General features: G+C 47.6%; 1 protein-coding gene across 1 annotated transcript in view; it reads right to left on the minus strand.

Moving 5' to 3' along the window:
• Positions 1-17143, minus strand: part of THAP4 (THAP domain containing 4) — a gene marked incomplete at its 5' end in the record, with an annotated part of 36279 nt that extends 19136 nt beyond the window's left edge. The window contains 4 exons of the mRNA XM_014962946.1: positions 313-422; positions 6220-6379; positions 15388-16544; positions 16911-17143. Coding sequence (XP_014818432.1) covers positions 313-422; positions 6220-6379; positions 15388-16544; positions 16911-17143 — 1660 coding nt within the window. The remainder of the gene's footprint in view (positions 1-312; positions 423-6219; positions 6380-15387; positions 16545-16910) is intronic.
• Positions 17144-17148: the final 5 nt, after the last annotated feature.

Below are 17148 nucleotides of genomic sequence, written 5' to 3' on the forward strand. Positions count from 1 at the left end.
CTCCCGAAGCCGCAGCGCTCGCAGGGTCCCACACTGGCTGTCCCTGCGGGGAGTGCACGGCGTCCTGGGATGGAATGGGCTGAGGATAATCCTTGTATATCTTATAGCAGTATCAGGATTAATACCAGTTCTTTAGTATTATTGTTAATTATTTAGTCTCATTCTATTAAATCTATTTATATTTCAACCCTTGTGTTTCTTTGTGTTCACTGATTCCCCTTTCCGGGTGGGGAGGGGTCATCGGGTGAAAGGATAATTGTCTAAATGACAATAAACTGTTATGGGTTTTCTCAAACCGTAAAAGGTGTGTACCTGTATTCTGGGCACTGATGAAGGCCACCTTATTAGTGTCAGGTTTGAGGCGGATGAATCCACATTCTCGGTGCATGGGCTTCCTGGTGTCCGGATGGAAGGCGTTGAACCTGAGGGGAAATCAGAACACAAAAGCTGCTGTTTGTCGCCCTGAAAATACAGTGTTTGGTCTGGTCTCGTCCCAGAGGAAACAGTACTTTATTTAACCACATTGCCTGCAGCGTTATACAGAGAGTAAAACACTGACAACACTTCATGATTGGAGATGTAAACGTGTAAAAATACAGTTACTTTACAGGCACAGCTGGAGTTTGTTATTTAAGTTCAACCTTCATATTTTTCACTGCTCCTGGGCTTTTCTAAGACCTCTAGCTCAGAAACTCCCTCAGGAAGTCAGACATTTCACAGATGCTGAAGCCATACTCTGTCTCAAACACTTCCTTTTCTCAAATAAATACCTGGCATTACAATATCATCCGTATTTAGCTTTTAAACCTGGCAAGTTGAGTTTTTTTTAATATATTACTTGCTGCAGGCTGTAACAGAGCAGACTTATCTCTTGCCGAGCAGACCAGCTCCAGAGCAGGTAAGTCGACACTGAGGAAGAGAATTGTGGCAAAACGGGCTGGCAAGGGGCTCTTTTTGAGGACTTTTGGAAGCTGGGAAGCCGTCCAGGTCACAGGCTGCAGGGAGTGTGAGAGACTTTCACTGGTGACGGGTGGCAGCTCTGAGAACTGCTGCGTGTGTTGTGAACAGGGGAACGATCTGCTCAGCCTGGTGGCAGAGCCATGAGAGGAAGCTGAGAGGTTTTGGAGATCAGGGAGGCTGAACAACAAATCCACCGGTGGAGCCAGGCTCTGCCCTCCTTGACACAGACACGGGAACACCTATTGGAAGGTAACCAGGGTCAAGGGGCCTCTGCATCCTGCCCCTGTCAGGCAGAATGCAAAAGCCTAAAAAAAAAAGTGTAAATGGAGGCAAGTTTGTGGTCGGGGCAGCAAACGAGCTCCCTCCTTGCCCACCTCGCCCCCCGCCCCCGGTACCTCTGAACAGGAGAAAGGAGGTTCTGGTTGAGGAAGGCCAGTCACGTGAGGATGTGGATGATGGGCAATCTACACCAGAGATGCCTCCGCAGTCAGAAAGGCGAACCGCCTGTATCATGACCACATCCACAAGGAAGAAAAGAAGGGTTATAGTTGTTGGTGACTCCCTCCTGAGGGAAACGGAGGGCCCAATATGCCGGGTGGACCCTCCTCAGAGGGAAGTCTGCTGTCTTCCTGGAGCCCGGCTTAAGCACATCACCAGGAAACTCCCTGTCTTGGTACAGTCCTCAGACTATTACCCATTATTGATCTTCCATGTAGGTGGAGATGAAGCTGCGACTCATAGTCCAAAAGGAATGAAAAGAGACTTGAGGGCGCTGGGAGGGCTGGTGAGGGAATCTGGGGCACAGGTTATTTTTTCCTCACTCCTTCCAGTTGCAGGCAGTGACATTGGAAGGAACAGACAGATCCAGTCTATTAATACATGGCTCCGTGGCTGGTGTCACTGCCACAGTTTCGGGTTTTTTTGACAGTGGGATGGCCTACACAGCACCGGGCTCACTGGCATCAAATGGGAGACACCTTTCCCAAAGGGAGAAGAGAGTCTTTGCCCAAGAGATTGAGGGGCTGATCGACAGGGCTTTAAACTAGATGTGAAGGGGAAGGGGGACAATACCATCAGGCTCGTCTGTGACAAGCTGTGGGATAACACATCAGGGTTAGAGGGACGGGGTGCTAAGTAAGGGCCTTCAGCCTGTTGCCCTGAGTCACGCTGGGGACACCACATCACAGTCAAAGCTGAGGCAGGGGCTCCTGAGGCAGTGGGAGTCAAGAGGGAAATGCCATGAAACACCTCAAGGAGTGTTCCTCTAAGGCAGCAGCACAGCCAACTGGGCAATATGGGCAACAAACAGGAGGAGTTGGAAGCTACTGTGCTGCTGGAAAGCTGTGACATAGCGGCCACTACTGAAACCTGGTGGGACAAATCCTATGACTGGAGTGTGGCTACTGATGGCTACAAGCTGTTCAGAAGGGACAGGCAGGGAAGGAGGGGTGGAGGGGTTGCCCTCTATGTTAAGGAATGGATGGAGTGTGAAGCGATACCCCTAAAGAATAGCCAAGAGGAAGTGGAAGCTTATGGGTAGGAATTAAGAGACCGAGGCAACAAGGGGAACCTTGTGGTTGGTGTCTACTCCTGGCCGCCTGATCAAGGGGAACCTACTGACAAAGCCTTCTTACTCCAGCTCCAGGAGGCATCACACTCGAAGGCTCTCGTCCTGCTGGGGGATTTCAACCACCCCAACGTCTGCTGGAAAAGCAACACGGCAAGCTGCAGACAATCCAGGAGGTTCCTGGAGTAACTTATGATAACTTCCTAAGACGGGAAATAGACAGCCCTACCCGAGGGGATGTGGCACTGGACCTGGTAGTCACCAATGCAAGTGAACACATCAGGGATGTCAAGATTGGAGGCAACCTGGGCTGCAGAGATCACGCACTGGTGGAGTTCACAGTCCTAAGGGATACGTGTCATTCAAGGAGCATAGTCAGGACCCTGAATTTTAGGAAAGCAAACCTCCAGCTCTTCAAGGAGTTAGTCAATAGAATCCCCTGGGAAACGGTCTTCAAGGACAAGGGGGCAAAACAGAGCTGGCAGATCTTTAAGGATGCTTTTCATGGAGCACAAGAACTCTTGATCCCCAGGTGTAAGAATGCAAGCAAGAAAGGCAAGAGACCAGCATGGCTGAGTTAGGACCTGCTGGTCAAAGTAAAAGGCAAGAGGAACTGCACAGACAGTTCAGGCAGGATCAGGTATGCTGGGAAGAGCATACGGATGCTGCCTGGTTATGGAGCGACGAGGTCAGGAAGGCAAAGGTGTGGCTGGAGCTGAACCAGGGATGCTAAGAATAATAAGGGCTTCTACAGGTATGTCAGCCAGAAAAGGAAGATTACGGAAAGCGTACTCCGTGATGAGCAAGAATGGCAAACTGGTAACGACATATGAGGAGAGGGCTGATATTCTCAACAATTTTTTTGCCTCTGTCTCAACTGCCAACCCCTTTCCTCATACCTCCCGAGTTGAAGGACCAGGCAAAACCAGGGGTTCTCAGGATGAAGAACCACCCACTGTAGATCAGGTTCGAGATCATCTAAGGAACCTAAAGGTACATTAGTCCATGGGACCTGATGAATTGCATCCACAGGTCCTGGCAGGTGGAATTGCTACATGCTTTCCATTACATTTGAAAAGTCACAGCAGTCTGGTGAAGTCTGACTGAAAAAGGGGAAACATAACCCCCATTTTCAAAAAGGGAAAAAAGGAAGACCAGTGGAACTACAGGCCAGTCAGTCTCACGTCTGTGCCTGGGAAGATCATGGAGCAGATCCTCCTGGAACCTCTGCTAAGGCATGTGGAAAATAAGGAGGTGACTGGTGACAGCCAACATGGCTTCACCAAGGGCAAGTCATGCCTGACAAATCTGGTGGCCTTTTATGATGTTGCTATAGCACTGGCGGATAAGGAGAGGAACAGATGTCATCTACATGGACTTGCGCAAAGCGTTTGACACTGTCCCGCATGACATCCTGGTCTCTATATTGGAAAGACATGGATTTGACAGATGGACCACTCGGTGGATAAGGAACTGGATGGATGGCTGCACTCGAAGGGTTGCAGTCAACAGGTCAATGTCCAAGTGGAAGCCAGTGACGAGTGGTGTTCCTCAGGGGTCGGTACTGGGACCAGTGCTGTTCAACATCTTTGCTGGAGACACAGACAGTGGGATTGGGTGCACCCTCAGCAAGTGTGCCAATGACACCACACTGTGTGGTGTGGTTGACACGCTGGAGGCAAGGGATGCCATCCAGAGGGATCTGGTCAGGCTTTAGAGGCGGGGCTGTGTGGACCTCATGAAGCTCAACCAAGCCAAGTGCAAGGTCCTGCACCTGGGACATGGCAATCCCAGGCACAAATCCAGGTTGGGCGGAGAATGGCTGGAGAGCAGCCCTGAGAAGCACTTGGGGGTGTTGGTAGATGAGAAGCTCAACATGAGCCAGCAACATGCGCTGGCAGCCCAGAAAGCCAACCACATCCTGGGCTGCATCAAAAGAAGTGCAGCCAGCAGGGCTAGGGAGGTGATTCTGCCCCTCTGCTTTGTGCTGGTGAGACCCCACCTGGAGCACTGCATCCAGCTTTGCAGTCCTCAGCACAGGAAGGACATGGACCTGTTAGAATTGGTCCAGCAGAGGGCCACAAAAATGATCAGAGGGCTGGAGCACGTCTCCTTTGAAGACAGGCTGAGAGAGATGGGGTTGTTCAGCCTGGAGAAGGCTCCAGGGAGACCTTATAATGGCCTTCCAGTACCTGAAAGGGGCCTACAGGAGAGATGGGGAGGGACTCTTGGTCAGGGAGTGGAGCGATAGGACAAGGGGGAACAGTTTTAAACTGGACGAGGGAGATTTAGATTAGATATCAGGAAGAAATTCTTTACTGTGAGGGTGGTGAGACTGGTGAGTATTCAAGAGAGATGTGGACTGTTTTGGAACAAGTGGCACTGCTCCAGGAGCTAGGGAGGCACAGGGTCTCTGTTCTCCAAGCCTGCTGCCTCTTTTCCTGATTCTTCCCAGAGCTCAGATGCACATCTCCTCAGCACAAAAAAAAAAAAAAAGAAAAAACCCGAAAGGCAACTCAAATCAGCAACTGCTTGGAGAGGGACATTTAGACAGAGCATGACTGTCAGAGCTTTGTTTCTTTTGGAAACTGGACTGAAAATGTCACATGCTGAACTGACAGCTCTGTCACCACGAACGGCACACACCAGGAACACAGGGCATCTTCCACACAGCGTTGGCATCTTGTAATTATTCTTTTCTCTGGTTTTCAAAGCAAGAAACTTTCCAACTGGCCCCTCCCAAATGAGTATCGGAGCAGCACTGATCAGCTAGCTAACATGTCACTTCTCTTCCTCCAGATTTCTTTTTGATTTCTCTTAGAACAATTACTTGCAGCCAAAGCAGTTAAGCTATCTGCCTCCTATCCCATATAGCTTGTTAAATAAATGCTTTCACTTGTCTCAGATTTTCACAGTGGCAAAGACTGAGCACCACAGTTTCATATGGACAAACTTGGCAGCGATGCCATAACTCCTTCATTTATTATATCTGCAAGTGGGAGTTTCACAAAGCAGAATGAAAGCAGTTGTAACACTATTACCTGAAGATTCATTTCTAATTACACAGCTACTACCAGCAAGAAGAACAGTGGGGGGTTTTCTGGCCATGAGGACAGTACACCTTCTGGCCAGCATATGCACCCAGTGCACATCACGTTAAAGAGGGAGGATCACTGGTCTGTCAAAGGCAGGTACAGAACTTGCACAAACAGCAGTTATGTCCGTGCTGGGGCCATTCTTGGTACCGTAAGTTACTCTCACTATTCTAAGTTACAGTCACATTCACAGCACCCTGAGTTACTTCTGACTACGTAACCCTCCAGACTGGCAGGCCACAAGAACCGTACACTGCAGCATGGCCACAGTCCTGATCCTGTACTTGTTTGCTTCTGCACGAGTTCCCAGGTGTGAACTCACTTTTGAAAAGCTCTGTAGAACTGCATTGTACTCCTGGGCTAGTGAATCTTCAGTGATTGCAAGTGTGCAGCCTTGGGTATGTTGCAACAGCATGCCAATAAAACACCAATTTTAAAGGAAAACTAAAGTCAAACCATGCAGTTGCATATCATTACATCACCTCATTTGGTAGGTGAAAACTCGTTTACTTTGCCACTGGAAAAGAAACACAACCAACAAATTTCACTGAAGTCATGCCTGCTCTGATCCGAAAGCCGCTGCCAACACAGACTTACGAGAAGTTGAGCATGGGCTGCCCCACGTGGGAGATGTGCACTTCTTCCAGGTACTGGAAGGGCTTCATTGTAGGGAAGGTGCCGTCTCCTGGCGGGTCTGAGAGCCAGGTGCCCAGCATCCAGGACAGGGGCTCCATCACGGGATTCAGCTGGGGAGTCTCTGTAGAGGAAGAAGAAAGAAAATTCAGGGATCTGTGCTCTGCAGCTTACTGTGAGCTCCACTTGGGTGGAGGTGACCACAAAACACCTCAGAAATGGTCAAAAGCTTTTCTCTAAAGGAGCATCAGCTCCAAGGTGCAAGGGGAGACAGGGAACAACGAACAGGCACAGAACACGGGTCTCCTTTCAAACCTGCTCTTGGTCTTACATAGAGCATTCTTCCAGTTGGTCCATTTCTGACCTGTCTCTGTAGCTTTATCTGAAGAGAAAGCGCCCTCCTATCCACACGCAAGGAAGGAGAAGACTGAAATCTCAGCATAAAGAATTATCACTAAATGACAATTAAATCTCTAATGCTCTGGCCTGATTTTTCTCAAGCACCAAGTACATACTGTTCCTGTCTGTTTCAGAGACCAAGGAAATTAGTCCTTACTTCAGAGGAAAAAGAAAAATCAGGCTGCATACATATTTAAGATCAAAGTTTGGCCATATTTTTTTCTGAAGAGGTTAACAATGACCTGCACTTATAAAGAGAGACCGGAATCGTTCAGAAATGTTTCTGCTTCGGCTCTGGACTAAGGCTAAGTAAAACGTTTTAAAAAGACTAGGTTGCCTGCAAGTTAAAGCGTAAATGGAAGAAAAAGCTACTTTCCTTTGTCATTGCATTTATTAAGAAGCAACAAAGGTCTGTTTCACAAAGGGAAAACTTCTTTAAGGAATCATTTTAGAAGAGTTTTGATAAACAACAGGTTTGCATTTTGCTGTGATTTCAGAGAGTATGACCTGAAAAAAACGAAATAAAAGGGAGAAATGGAGACAGACAATTTAAAGCGGATCCATTCCTAAGGTGTAAGCAGGGAAAGTGATACAGCAGCCCCATGATCTCCGGAAAGACCAGCACCGACAGGAATGAGGTGCCCACTGCTCTACGTTGGCTCTTATAACTGAAGTACACTTCAAGCACGTCCTCCTCCCACTCACGGGATAAATGACTCATACTGGCAGGGTGGGAGTTGCAGGGGGTCATTTTCCACACCTAGTGATATCGCTCAATACAAGAACAAGCTACCTGTCTGACTGGTCTAAAAGGCACAGATTCAGCTGCAGGGAGAAATTATGACCTAAAAAGGTGATGCTGTGGGTAAAAATTTGCTCGATCAGTCCGAGTTTCACTGTGCTCAGTCCCAAACATCAGACTTAAAACACTGAGCAAGGAGTAAGAACGGAGAGTCTGCTCCTGGAATGGCAAAGCAGGGGAACAGAAACTTTCCCAGGTAGAAGAGAACTACCATTTTTGTTATTTATTCTTCCACAGACAGCAGATTTAAAATGCCAGCCAGCACGTCAGCAAGATGCTGCTAATAACTCTTCTTTATCCTGGAGTATTTTGCAAGTGAAGCAACATGAGAAAACATGAGAGCTCATTATGAAGTAGGTGATGAACATCTACAACATTGGAGGCAGCCTTTGCAAAGACTGTCCTGCCAGCCTGGGCACTCACCACCAGCTCCCCAAGGTGTTAGGAAGGTTCCTGCAGTCCACACAGTGTACCAGACAGTATTTCATTGTACTTACCTTGCACCTGCACTGTGAGCAACCAAAGCACCAGAACATTATTTTCTGGTGCAGCAAAGACCTTAACACAGTGATGACCAATAACAAAAGATCAAAATTAGTGTTACAAGAAACCCCATGCTCCTACGCTGCTTCTTAGGAAAGCATTTCCCTTTTTGCTTTCACGTTGAGAGTGTGCACTTTTGCGGGTAAGGAGAGTATCACTACCCCATCCAACTGGTGTTTGCCTTTCGCTTGCTATTGCATACACTGCATTTCTTTCCAGAAGTTTTGCAGGCTCAAACTCTCACCGTGGAAGGGAAGAGCAAATCTTTGGGAAGGCTAAAAGAGACTGCAGCTTGGGCTGCTGCTGCCCTCTCCTGGGTCAGGAGGTGGCAACAAAGTCTAGGAGCTGGATGCTTTCTGCCACCAGAGTGCTTGTAGCAGCACACTTCATTTTCTTCTGCTTAACAACCTTGCAGCATTTCAGGAAAAAGCATCAAAATTACAGATGAAAAAAAAAAAAAAGTCTTTAGCCATTTCCACTCTTTAAACTCGGTTCTAAACCAAGAGAAGCCAATTGATTGTTTCCAGCACCCACAGCTTGACCCCATGGCCTTGCTGTGCAGTGTCCAGCCCAGCCGGAGCTGCCTGACTGGGCGAGCTGGTCTCACCTCCAAAGAGCTGGACTTCTAGCCAGCTGCAAAGTGAAGAAGCCTACAGTAAACAATATGGCCAAGCAACCATTACTATTTTTCCAAACTACCTGCATGGCGGCAAAGCCAACAAGAGGTGTTTGTTTTTTTAAGTTCTTATGTTGCTTGGAAAAGCCGAGAGCACCAGAAGTGCTGGTGGGAATGAGGACCAGAGACCCGGTGCTGAACAGTGAATGTACCCTGCCCACATCCTGTGCAGTGCTCTTCTTACCTTCGGGATTGCTCTCTGGCTACTGAACCAAGGCCTTTTTTCTCCCTGGCAGCCTTCTGCACTAGAGGGCTGAGCTGAGAGACTGGAAAAGCAAGAGTAGGGAGGCAGACAGGCAGACAGGAGAGGGGCTGATTGAGTCCATCAGAGAAAAAAAAAAAGGAGCTATTCGAAAAGAGATTAGTTTCTTATGTTGTGGTGGCAAGACTACTGAGGCAACAAAAAGCAGACTTTAAATGAAAATATCTTTGTCTATGGAGCTGCTTTGTTTCAAACAACGGGTTTATAGATGCAGTCACTGTCAAGAGGAATTTCACTGACAAAGGAATGTGTACCTCCCCTTTTAAAGATCTGATCTAAAAGTCTTGGTCCATCACTTTTACAACCAACCTGCTACTATGGCTTGCAAAGTAAGTGTGTGATGATATCAAGAATACGAACCATGTCTGAGAATGTGCAGCACAAGAGACACTGGCTATCCTTCTGCATATTTAAAGCTTCAGACTCAGACAGGGTCCTCTTAATCCTGGTTCTCTTGCATCCACACGCAGAGTTTCTCTTCTATCTAGCAACAGGGAAGCTGACACTACAGACTCCTTCCTAACAACAGCATTCCTGGAGTCACTTTTCCCTACCAGATGATACAGTTTCTTGAAGCTGTTAGGGACCCAGCATCTCCAAGGCCTCCACTCCTCTATGAAATCCAACTGAAATCAGCCACTAGGCTCACAAGCTGCGACAGCTTGGGAGATAAAACCCACAGGCGCTAAGCAACCTAGTCATCTAGGACTCCTTTCTTCAGGAAGCCACTCAGGCCAAACCTGCTGTGTCCTGGGCACAAGAGTCAGCTCTGTTTCATTCTCTGACCACAAATTCATCGCTCCGAACTCATGGACGGACTGTTTCCACATCTTTCTCATTCACAGAGAGGTTAGAAGTCAAATCCCTCCCTGCCCTGTAACAAAATCACACCGTAACTGGCTGTCCACGCTTTGCAGCGGGAGACACATGCTTTCCCTGCCATGAGACAAACCAGACAAAGCAGTTGGACAACCCCCTCGGGCCACGTCTACACAGGCTTCAGCCAGCCTGGATCTCAAGTGGGATCCCTGGCATGGAGAGCTACACTGGCACAAATTCCTATGTAGCTTTTATCAGCAAAACAAAAAACAAACCGACTCACACAGCACCGTCTTGGTCTTCAAAGTGCAGGGTCTACAGCAACAGCCGGGCAGCCTCCTGCAGTCCCTAACTTCAGCTGAGTTGCTTACTAGGATTTAAATCATCTTCATCAAGGTTCTGATAATTAAGGAGCAGCCTTGTCCTGTGCACTTTTTCCATATTTAGGTACAGAAAGTAGCATTGTACTCTGCTGCCCTTCGCTGAGTGTTGCACCCTGTTATGCACTTTGCTGATGCTCCCACCAGTAAACCAGTATTCCTAGCACTGGCATGCTCTAGCTCCATCTCTGCTCTAAAAAGGTGGGAATATGATTATATTCACAAATTCTCATCTTATGGCCTTAGTAATTAATTTCATGACAAAGCACCAATGTGTTACTGCCTCTGTTTCTAACCTCTGTGGCAAAATGCTCCAGTGTCTATAATCACTGACAGAGCTCTCCTGTACCACAGAATACAGAGAAAACATCTTTAAAAATATACGCTATTATGAGAAGCTCAAACATCCTACCTGAGCTTACCCCATTATGCTTGACTTTCTCTCAAGTTTACCTTAGCGTTTTCATTGCTTCCTAGCTGCAAGCTGGTTTTTTGTTGCGAGTCATTGCCGACTCGCTGCAGAATGAAATGCTTAATGCACAAGCTGTGTAGGCTCTTAGGGAAAAACAAACTTAGAAAAAAACAGACTGAAAAAGAAAAAAAAAAAAGGCAACAGCAGAGCAAAAAGTCTCGTTTACCCCCTTTCCAACCACCTTTCTCTCTGAGGGGGTGGTGAAAGAGCCATCTTCCTGATCAACCACATCCTGAAGGTGCTGCATGTGGGTCGGTGCCATGCCATGCCAGGCCTCTCTCGTGAAGCCTTCTGCCCCAGCCCTGCTCTTAACACATATTGCTACTCCTTATCTCGTGTCTACCTCACTTTATAGTGCTTTGTAACACCCACTTACTCTATTGACCAGCCGCCTTCCCTGCCCGTTCCCGCCCCATGTAAGACAGGGGAGAAAAAAAGAGAAAAAAAAAAAAAAAATCACAAGCAGTACCTGCCATTACAGAATAAAGGCATTTTTCTTCCAGAATCCTTATTCTATTTCGGAAATACGTGTGTTATTTTCTGAACAGAGTGCCCTGCACAAAGCTGCTGCTGCAAAAGCAATTCTAGCAGTTTCCTTCAGACATGTCCCCAGCCCCCAGTTAAGGTCCAGCTGCCAGGTTAGCAGTGCCTGCCCTGGTAGAGGCAATTTTGCTGAAAGCACATCTCCGGGACCCGTTATAAGTGTTTAATCTTGAAGCTAAACCTGACAGGGAATCATTGCTCTTCAAGTCCTGCTCAGGCAGATGAAAAGTAGAGCACCTCGCATCTTTGCACAGCCCCACTTCTCACTGCCACCGAGGAGCGCTATTTTCCTACCTGTTTTCTGCAACGCAAACACAACCCAGTTGCCACCCTGATGAGAAACACCACCCCAGGCCCCACAGACCAGGCGTCAGGGCTCTATCTCGGCACAAATTCAAACATTTAATGTTCAAGTCTTCCTTCTTGTCCTCAAAGTTCACTAACTATGCTTCGTTCACAGGTAAAAAGTATTATAAACAATGGCACTTCTCCACTGGCTTGTACAAATATTGAAAACCAGATCTAAGCTGGAAGAAAATACGATTTCCTGCAGATTCTTAGCAAAACACTGATAATTTTCCACATGGAGCCATTCTGCAAACTCTCCTGCCTTTAATATGACCTTCATGGGAGCAGACATGGGAGTCTGGAAGAGGCTCCACACACGCTCAAGTGGCTGAACTTCAACAGCTTTACCTCTCTGATAAATACAGATACTTCAATGACATGGAACCATACCTGCGTTTGCTCCACTGCCGGCCATGGTTTGCAGTTATTTTCCTATCGCTTGGTCTAGCTCTCTAACCACCTTTGCTCACCAGAAAAGGCTTTGCGCAGGGTTGATAAGATGGCTATAAGGGAAGTGATCTCATGATTAGGTAAAACAGTAATCCTAGTGCCTGCTGGGAGATGTAGTTTTACAAAAGGAGCCAACTCGAGTGTGTTAAGAGGAGGTGGTAGTGTGAAAGGAGAGGGAGGGAATACAGCACCGGGGGAGTGTGGTGCAGCAGAGCCAAAAAACTTTCAAGCAGAACAAGATGGTCAGACAGGACTTGTGTATCGGAGAAGAGCACTGTCAGAACAGTCTCCCCTTCCTCGCGATACTGGATCCATATTTGCTTGCTGGCTCTCCCTAATTTCATAGAATCGTCTGGGTTGGAAGGGACCTTTCAAATCATCGAGTCCAACCATTAACCCAACACTGCCCAAACCACCACTAACCCATGTCCCTCTGCACGTGTTTGCCCACCTGCTAAATACCTCCAGGGATGACGATTCCACCACTGCCCTGTGTAGCCTCTTCCAAGGCTTGATAACCCTTTGTGAAGAAATTTTTCCTAATATCCATCCTAAACCTCCCCTGGCACAACTCGAGGCCATTTCTAGTACATTTCTCCCAGTGCATCTTGTTGGTCTCCAGAAGATGCACCTAACCTCCTTCTGCCTGGTGCACCGTGCCTAACCATGCTCTCCTGCTGGAAATACTCCTCAGCCTTCAGTCCACACACCTCAGAAGCGACACATGAAACAGAAGGAAACATCTTCCTGCCCAAGTGAGCAAATTCAAACTTCACGTGGAAAAGGTCACTGCAGCAACCACGCAGGAAGGAGCCCAGGGCTTCTCCTAAAACCAGTCAGTCGTGCCCCCTGTTTGGACAGGTTGGGAAACACCACTGGAGCACACTGTGACAGCTTGAACACGCTGTGAGCCAAACTCACCCAGACTGAGTCACTGGCGGCAGGGACTGCGTGTGCAGCAGTTTTGCAGAAACCTGCTCTTTCCAGCTGGTTGTAGCTTGGGTAGAGCCAGCAGACATTTACGTATCTCACTGGAGGAAAATATCTGTTGAGAACTAGGAGCAAAATGAAGATCTGCTGAACGGGTGCAGGCCTAAAGCTCATTTGTCTGCTTGCGATTCTCCAGACGCAGCTGAACGTCAGGCAGCAGCAAAGAGAGGTCCCGCAGCGCACGGAGCTGGGACGCAGACACGTACCAACCTGCACGGTCAGTCCAGTCACTTACTTTACCTACACTCCCCATCCCCAAGGCACTGCCTTCAGAAGAAAAAAAATATGCAGGCTCAGGTTCACAGCTAATAACATCACCTCAACTACACAGCAGATGATTTAGGACAACTGAAACGTAGCTAGTAATAAAGACTATAAGTATTATTTACCTAATACACTACCTGACTGGTTTTCTATGAATACCAAAAAGTCTTTCTTCAATTACAGCAAAACTTAGTGCCCAGGCATAAACCAGGCTCTGCCCAGCAGCAGTCAGCTGCACGTAATCAGGTATTTTGACTGCCATAAACTATTACTATGAGCACACAAAAAGCAACACAAGGCAGAAGAGCACCAAGATTAAGCTAAAAAAAGCACCAGCCAGCCACCAACAAACCCTTTAAAAAAGTCACCATCGAAAAGGTTCCGTAAGAACTTGCCATCGCACCAAGCTGCAATCACTGAAATGGCTCATTTTCAAATAGTGATCTCCAGATGGCAGAACAGGTAAGAAGTTGGTCAATTCATTTAAAAATGACATTTTCACTTAGAAAACAGAATATGCAATTCTTATCTTCTTATATAAAATATTCTTAATATATAATTCTCATGTTCTCAAAGACATATGTGTAAGAACATCCATCTCAGGAAAGAAAAATCATAGCGCTCACTAGAATAAAAAACCAAATCTGTCAGGACACTCTTCTTGCAATTAGTATCTCATTGAAGGTATTTCAACAAAACTAGACACTCCTTTTTCATATATAAAAATGACAATAATATAACGCTAAAATTGTATTTAGTTATTGTACTGACTTGATGTTAGAGAGCATTTGTCACTCCAGTGGCCAGTCCAGCCCAAACCACAACAGCTCTTTTCTTTAGTGTGACACCAAACCAATACACAAACACAGACCAGAAGGTACAAATAAGACTATGCTGATTTCCCATGGGCAAAAAAATTTTTTTCCCTCCTCTACCCAAATCAGAGTGTGAGTTTTTCCACACTTCGAAAAATTAAAAACACATGGAAAAAGTAGCATTGGGTATCAACCTTCAAGAATTTTGTTGGGATTTATTTTCTTGCACTTGAGCAAGGAAGCAAGCCATGCTACAAGAGTCTGAAGAACATGTCTTTCTATGCCAGCGTCATGTTTCTGACCATGTCTAATACTACATGGCTTTAGAAGCAGCCATGAGGTTCTTTAGGAGAAGAAACCTCGTAATGGATTTGAGAATTACCATGGGGTAATACCTAACCATCCATGGGTGGCTTCTTCAAGAAAGTCCCAAGTCACGCATCCTTCACAAGGCAACCCCGCGTTTTCTCAGCACCAATCAACAGACACTCCTAAACTCCCCCAAACTGTATCATGTAACTAGAGTCATTGTGCAAAAGTTTTATCAGCTGTATATTAAAGCACTCTTTTTCTTGCAAGAAAAGTCCGTTTCGACTCCTCTGCAAGAACCTTGCTACGTGACCACATCCCTCACCGAGTTCCCCTATGTTTTCAGGTGTTGCAAATTGCTTTTAATCAATGGATACATTATTCTCCATCTCTTCCCACTTTTATAATTTCTTTCCTGACTTCTTCCACCTTCTGAGGGAGGAAATGATCAAACCAAACAGAGGCACTCAGTCACAAAAATTGACCTCACCCTGTACCATGACATTGTCATATTTGACAGCTACCACCTCACTTATATTTCACATATCCTGAGTACGGAGTGCATTATATGAAATCTAAGATCAGAAGTACTTCTTACATCACTGAGGAAGACTATGACAGCTTTCCCAGATACCTGCTGCCTATGACGGCTCACTAACTCACTGAAAAAATCCACAAGCACAGTCCAAAGGAAGGCAAATCATAACCAGTGCTATCAAGTCACAAACAAACAAGTTGAAATAAACCAGGAAGAAAAAAAAAATTAAAAAAAAAGTCATCAAGAGAGTTGTCTGCAACATCACGACCTAACTTCCCATTCCGCACCAGGAATCCCCTCAGAAACTCTGGAGATAAGAAATAGCTCATGTGCCCAAAAACCTAATGTTTTCATCTCTGTCTGTTGGTCTAACACAAGCTACTACTTCTCCTTTCAAAAAGCTACCTTTCTCTTACCTTTTTACCCCATCACACCTTTATGACCTCTAACTTAAACAGCCTCTTACTGCTAAAAAAAAAACAGTGACTCCTGCCTCAAGGGAAAGCCAATGGGGATACTGACCACAGTCCTGGGATAGCAGGCTGTTCAAGTAAGGGAAACTGATCCTCTTCAGCTCATCAAGCTTCTCCTTCAGCTTCCTGACTTGACTATCAGAGCGACTGATCCTCTGCCTCAAAAGTTTCAACTCTCCATTCTTCTTTTCCACCTGCTCTCGCAGGCAGCACACCTGGCTTTTGTTCTGCCTGGAGGAGAAACAGTACGAGTGGAGGGAGTCGATGAGCTTGCAAGCTCCTGAGGCCGACATGATGACCTCGTTGATTGACATGGGGTTGGCATCCGTGTCACCCTTCCGCCCCACCACAGCCTCGGCGGCAGGCTGGGGGGTAAGGTCTGCTGGGGACGCTGACAAGCCCTGGGAAGGTTTCTGAGGGGTCGCAGTGAGGGATGAAGTAGGGGAGCCTTCCGCGACAGCCTTATCGTGTCCCATGAGATGGCTGCTGCAGCTCGGTTCCACCTCTCTCTTTGGCCTTTTCCTTTCTAGCTGCTCTTTTGGGAACGATGGCCGCTCTCTGGCATGCTTTGAGGAAAAGCTGTAAGAATGAAGGGAGCCGATGAACTTGCAAGCACCAGAGGCAGGAGGTGTGAAGTCATCGACAGACACACCACTTCTGTCTGCTACCCAGCTCCCCACCCAGGTGGCTTTGGGACAGTCCTCCACAGAAGATCTCTCAGGCTTTTTCTGAGGTCCAGGCTTTGCAACCAAATTATCACCTAACGTCCTTCTCCGAGGGCCATCCAGCTGACTGCGGAGGTTCTCTTCCTCCTTGGACACCGATCCAATTTCTGCTTTGCAAGTCACCTCCTCCATCTTCGTCGTCCCTTGAATCACCATGAAGTCCTGGCCAGAAGACGAGGTCCTCTGAACTACCTCACAGCCTCCTTCCCTTGGGTCTTCTCCATCCTGCTGCGGCACCTTGCTTGCTACTTTTCTTCTGCTTCTGACATAATCCAGGTTGTCGTGTTTTTTCTCTGCAAGCTGGAAGATGGTGGGGACAGCAGTGGGCTTCAGCAACCGGTGCTGGTCTTCCAGCCGCTTAGAAAAACTGTCTTTGGTGAAATGCTCGCTGCAGAGAAAGGAGTACTTGGTGGGAGTCCAGTTGTCTCTCTGAACAGCTTTCAGCCACTGAATCAGACGCTTTGAATCCTTCAGAGGGAATCTGAAAAACAGACAAAAAAATCCCAAAAGTCAGTTGTGTTTTGGAAATCAGAAGGGTTGGTACTCTAAGGTTTAGGAAATTCTCACGAAAGCTGTATTTTAACAGGTTACGCTTGTCTGAGGATTATTCCACTTTGGTCCAAAACACTCCAGATTCGTTCCCGCTGTTAACGGCCCCACTTCACCAAAAGCGCCCAACTAAAAAGCACCGTTTCCCTTTCCATCAGCAGCCGACCCATTATCCAGCCAGCCATCCACCCCAGGACAAACGTGGCAGCCCGAGGAGGAATGAGGATGCCACGGGCACCGAATCACCCCGGCCGGGCCAGCGCATCCCCCACCCCCGGGCCCCCGCTGCTGTTTATACCTGGTGTGTTTAATACGGTGAAAAAAACGCCTGGGCTGAAGGAAGACCCCGAGGGGTTGAATGAGGCGCCTTTCCCGAATCCTCGGCGACGAGGACACCTTGCCCCGGGGGCTCCCCCGTGGCAGCGGCACCCCCCGGCCAGGCCTCGCCCTCAGCCCGGGCCCCAGGCCCCGCGGCGGCCGGGGGCTCTCCCCGCTGCCGAGCCGAGCTCCGCGGGCGCTGGGGAGCCCGGAGCCGG

The sequence above is a fragment of the Calidris pugnax genome, unplaced genomic scaffold, assembly GCF_001431845.1.
Source record: "Calidris pugnax isolate Ruff unplaced genomic scaffold, ASM143184v1 scaffold1156, whole genome shotgun sequence".
Taxonomy (NCBI): Eukaryota; Metazoa; Chordata; class Aves; order Charadriiformes; family Scolopacidae; genus Calidris; species Calidris pugnax.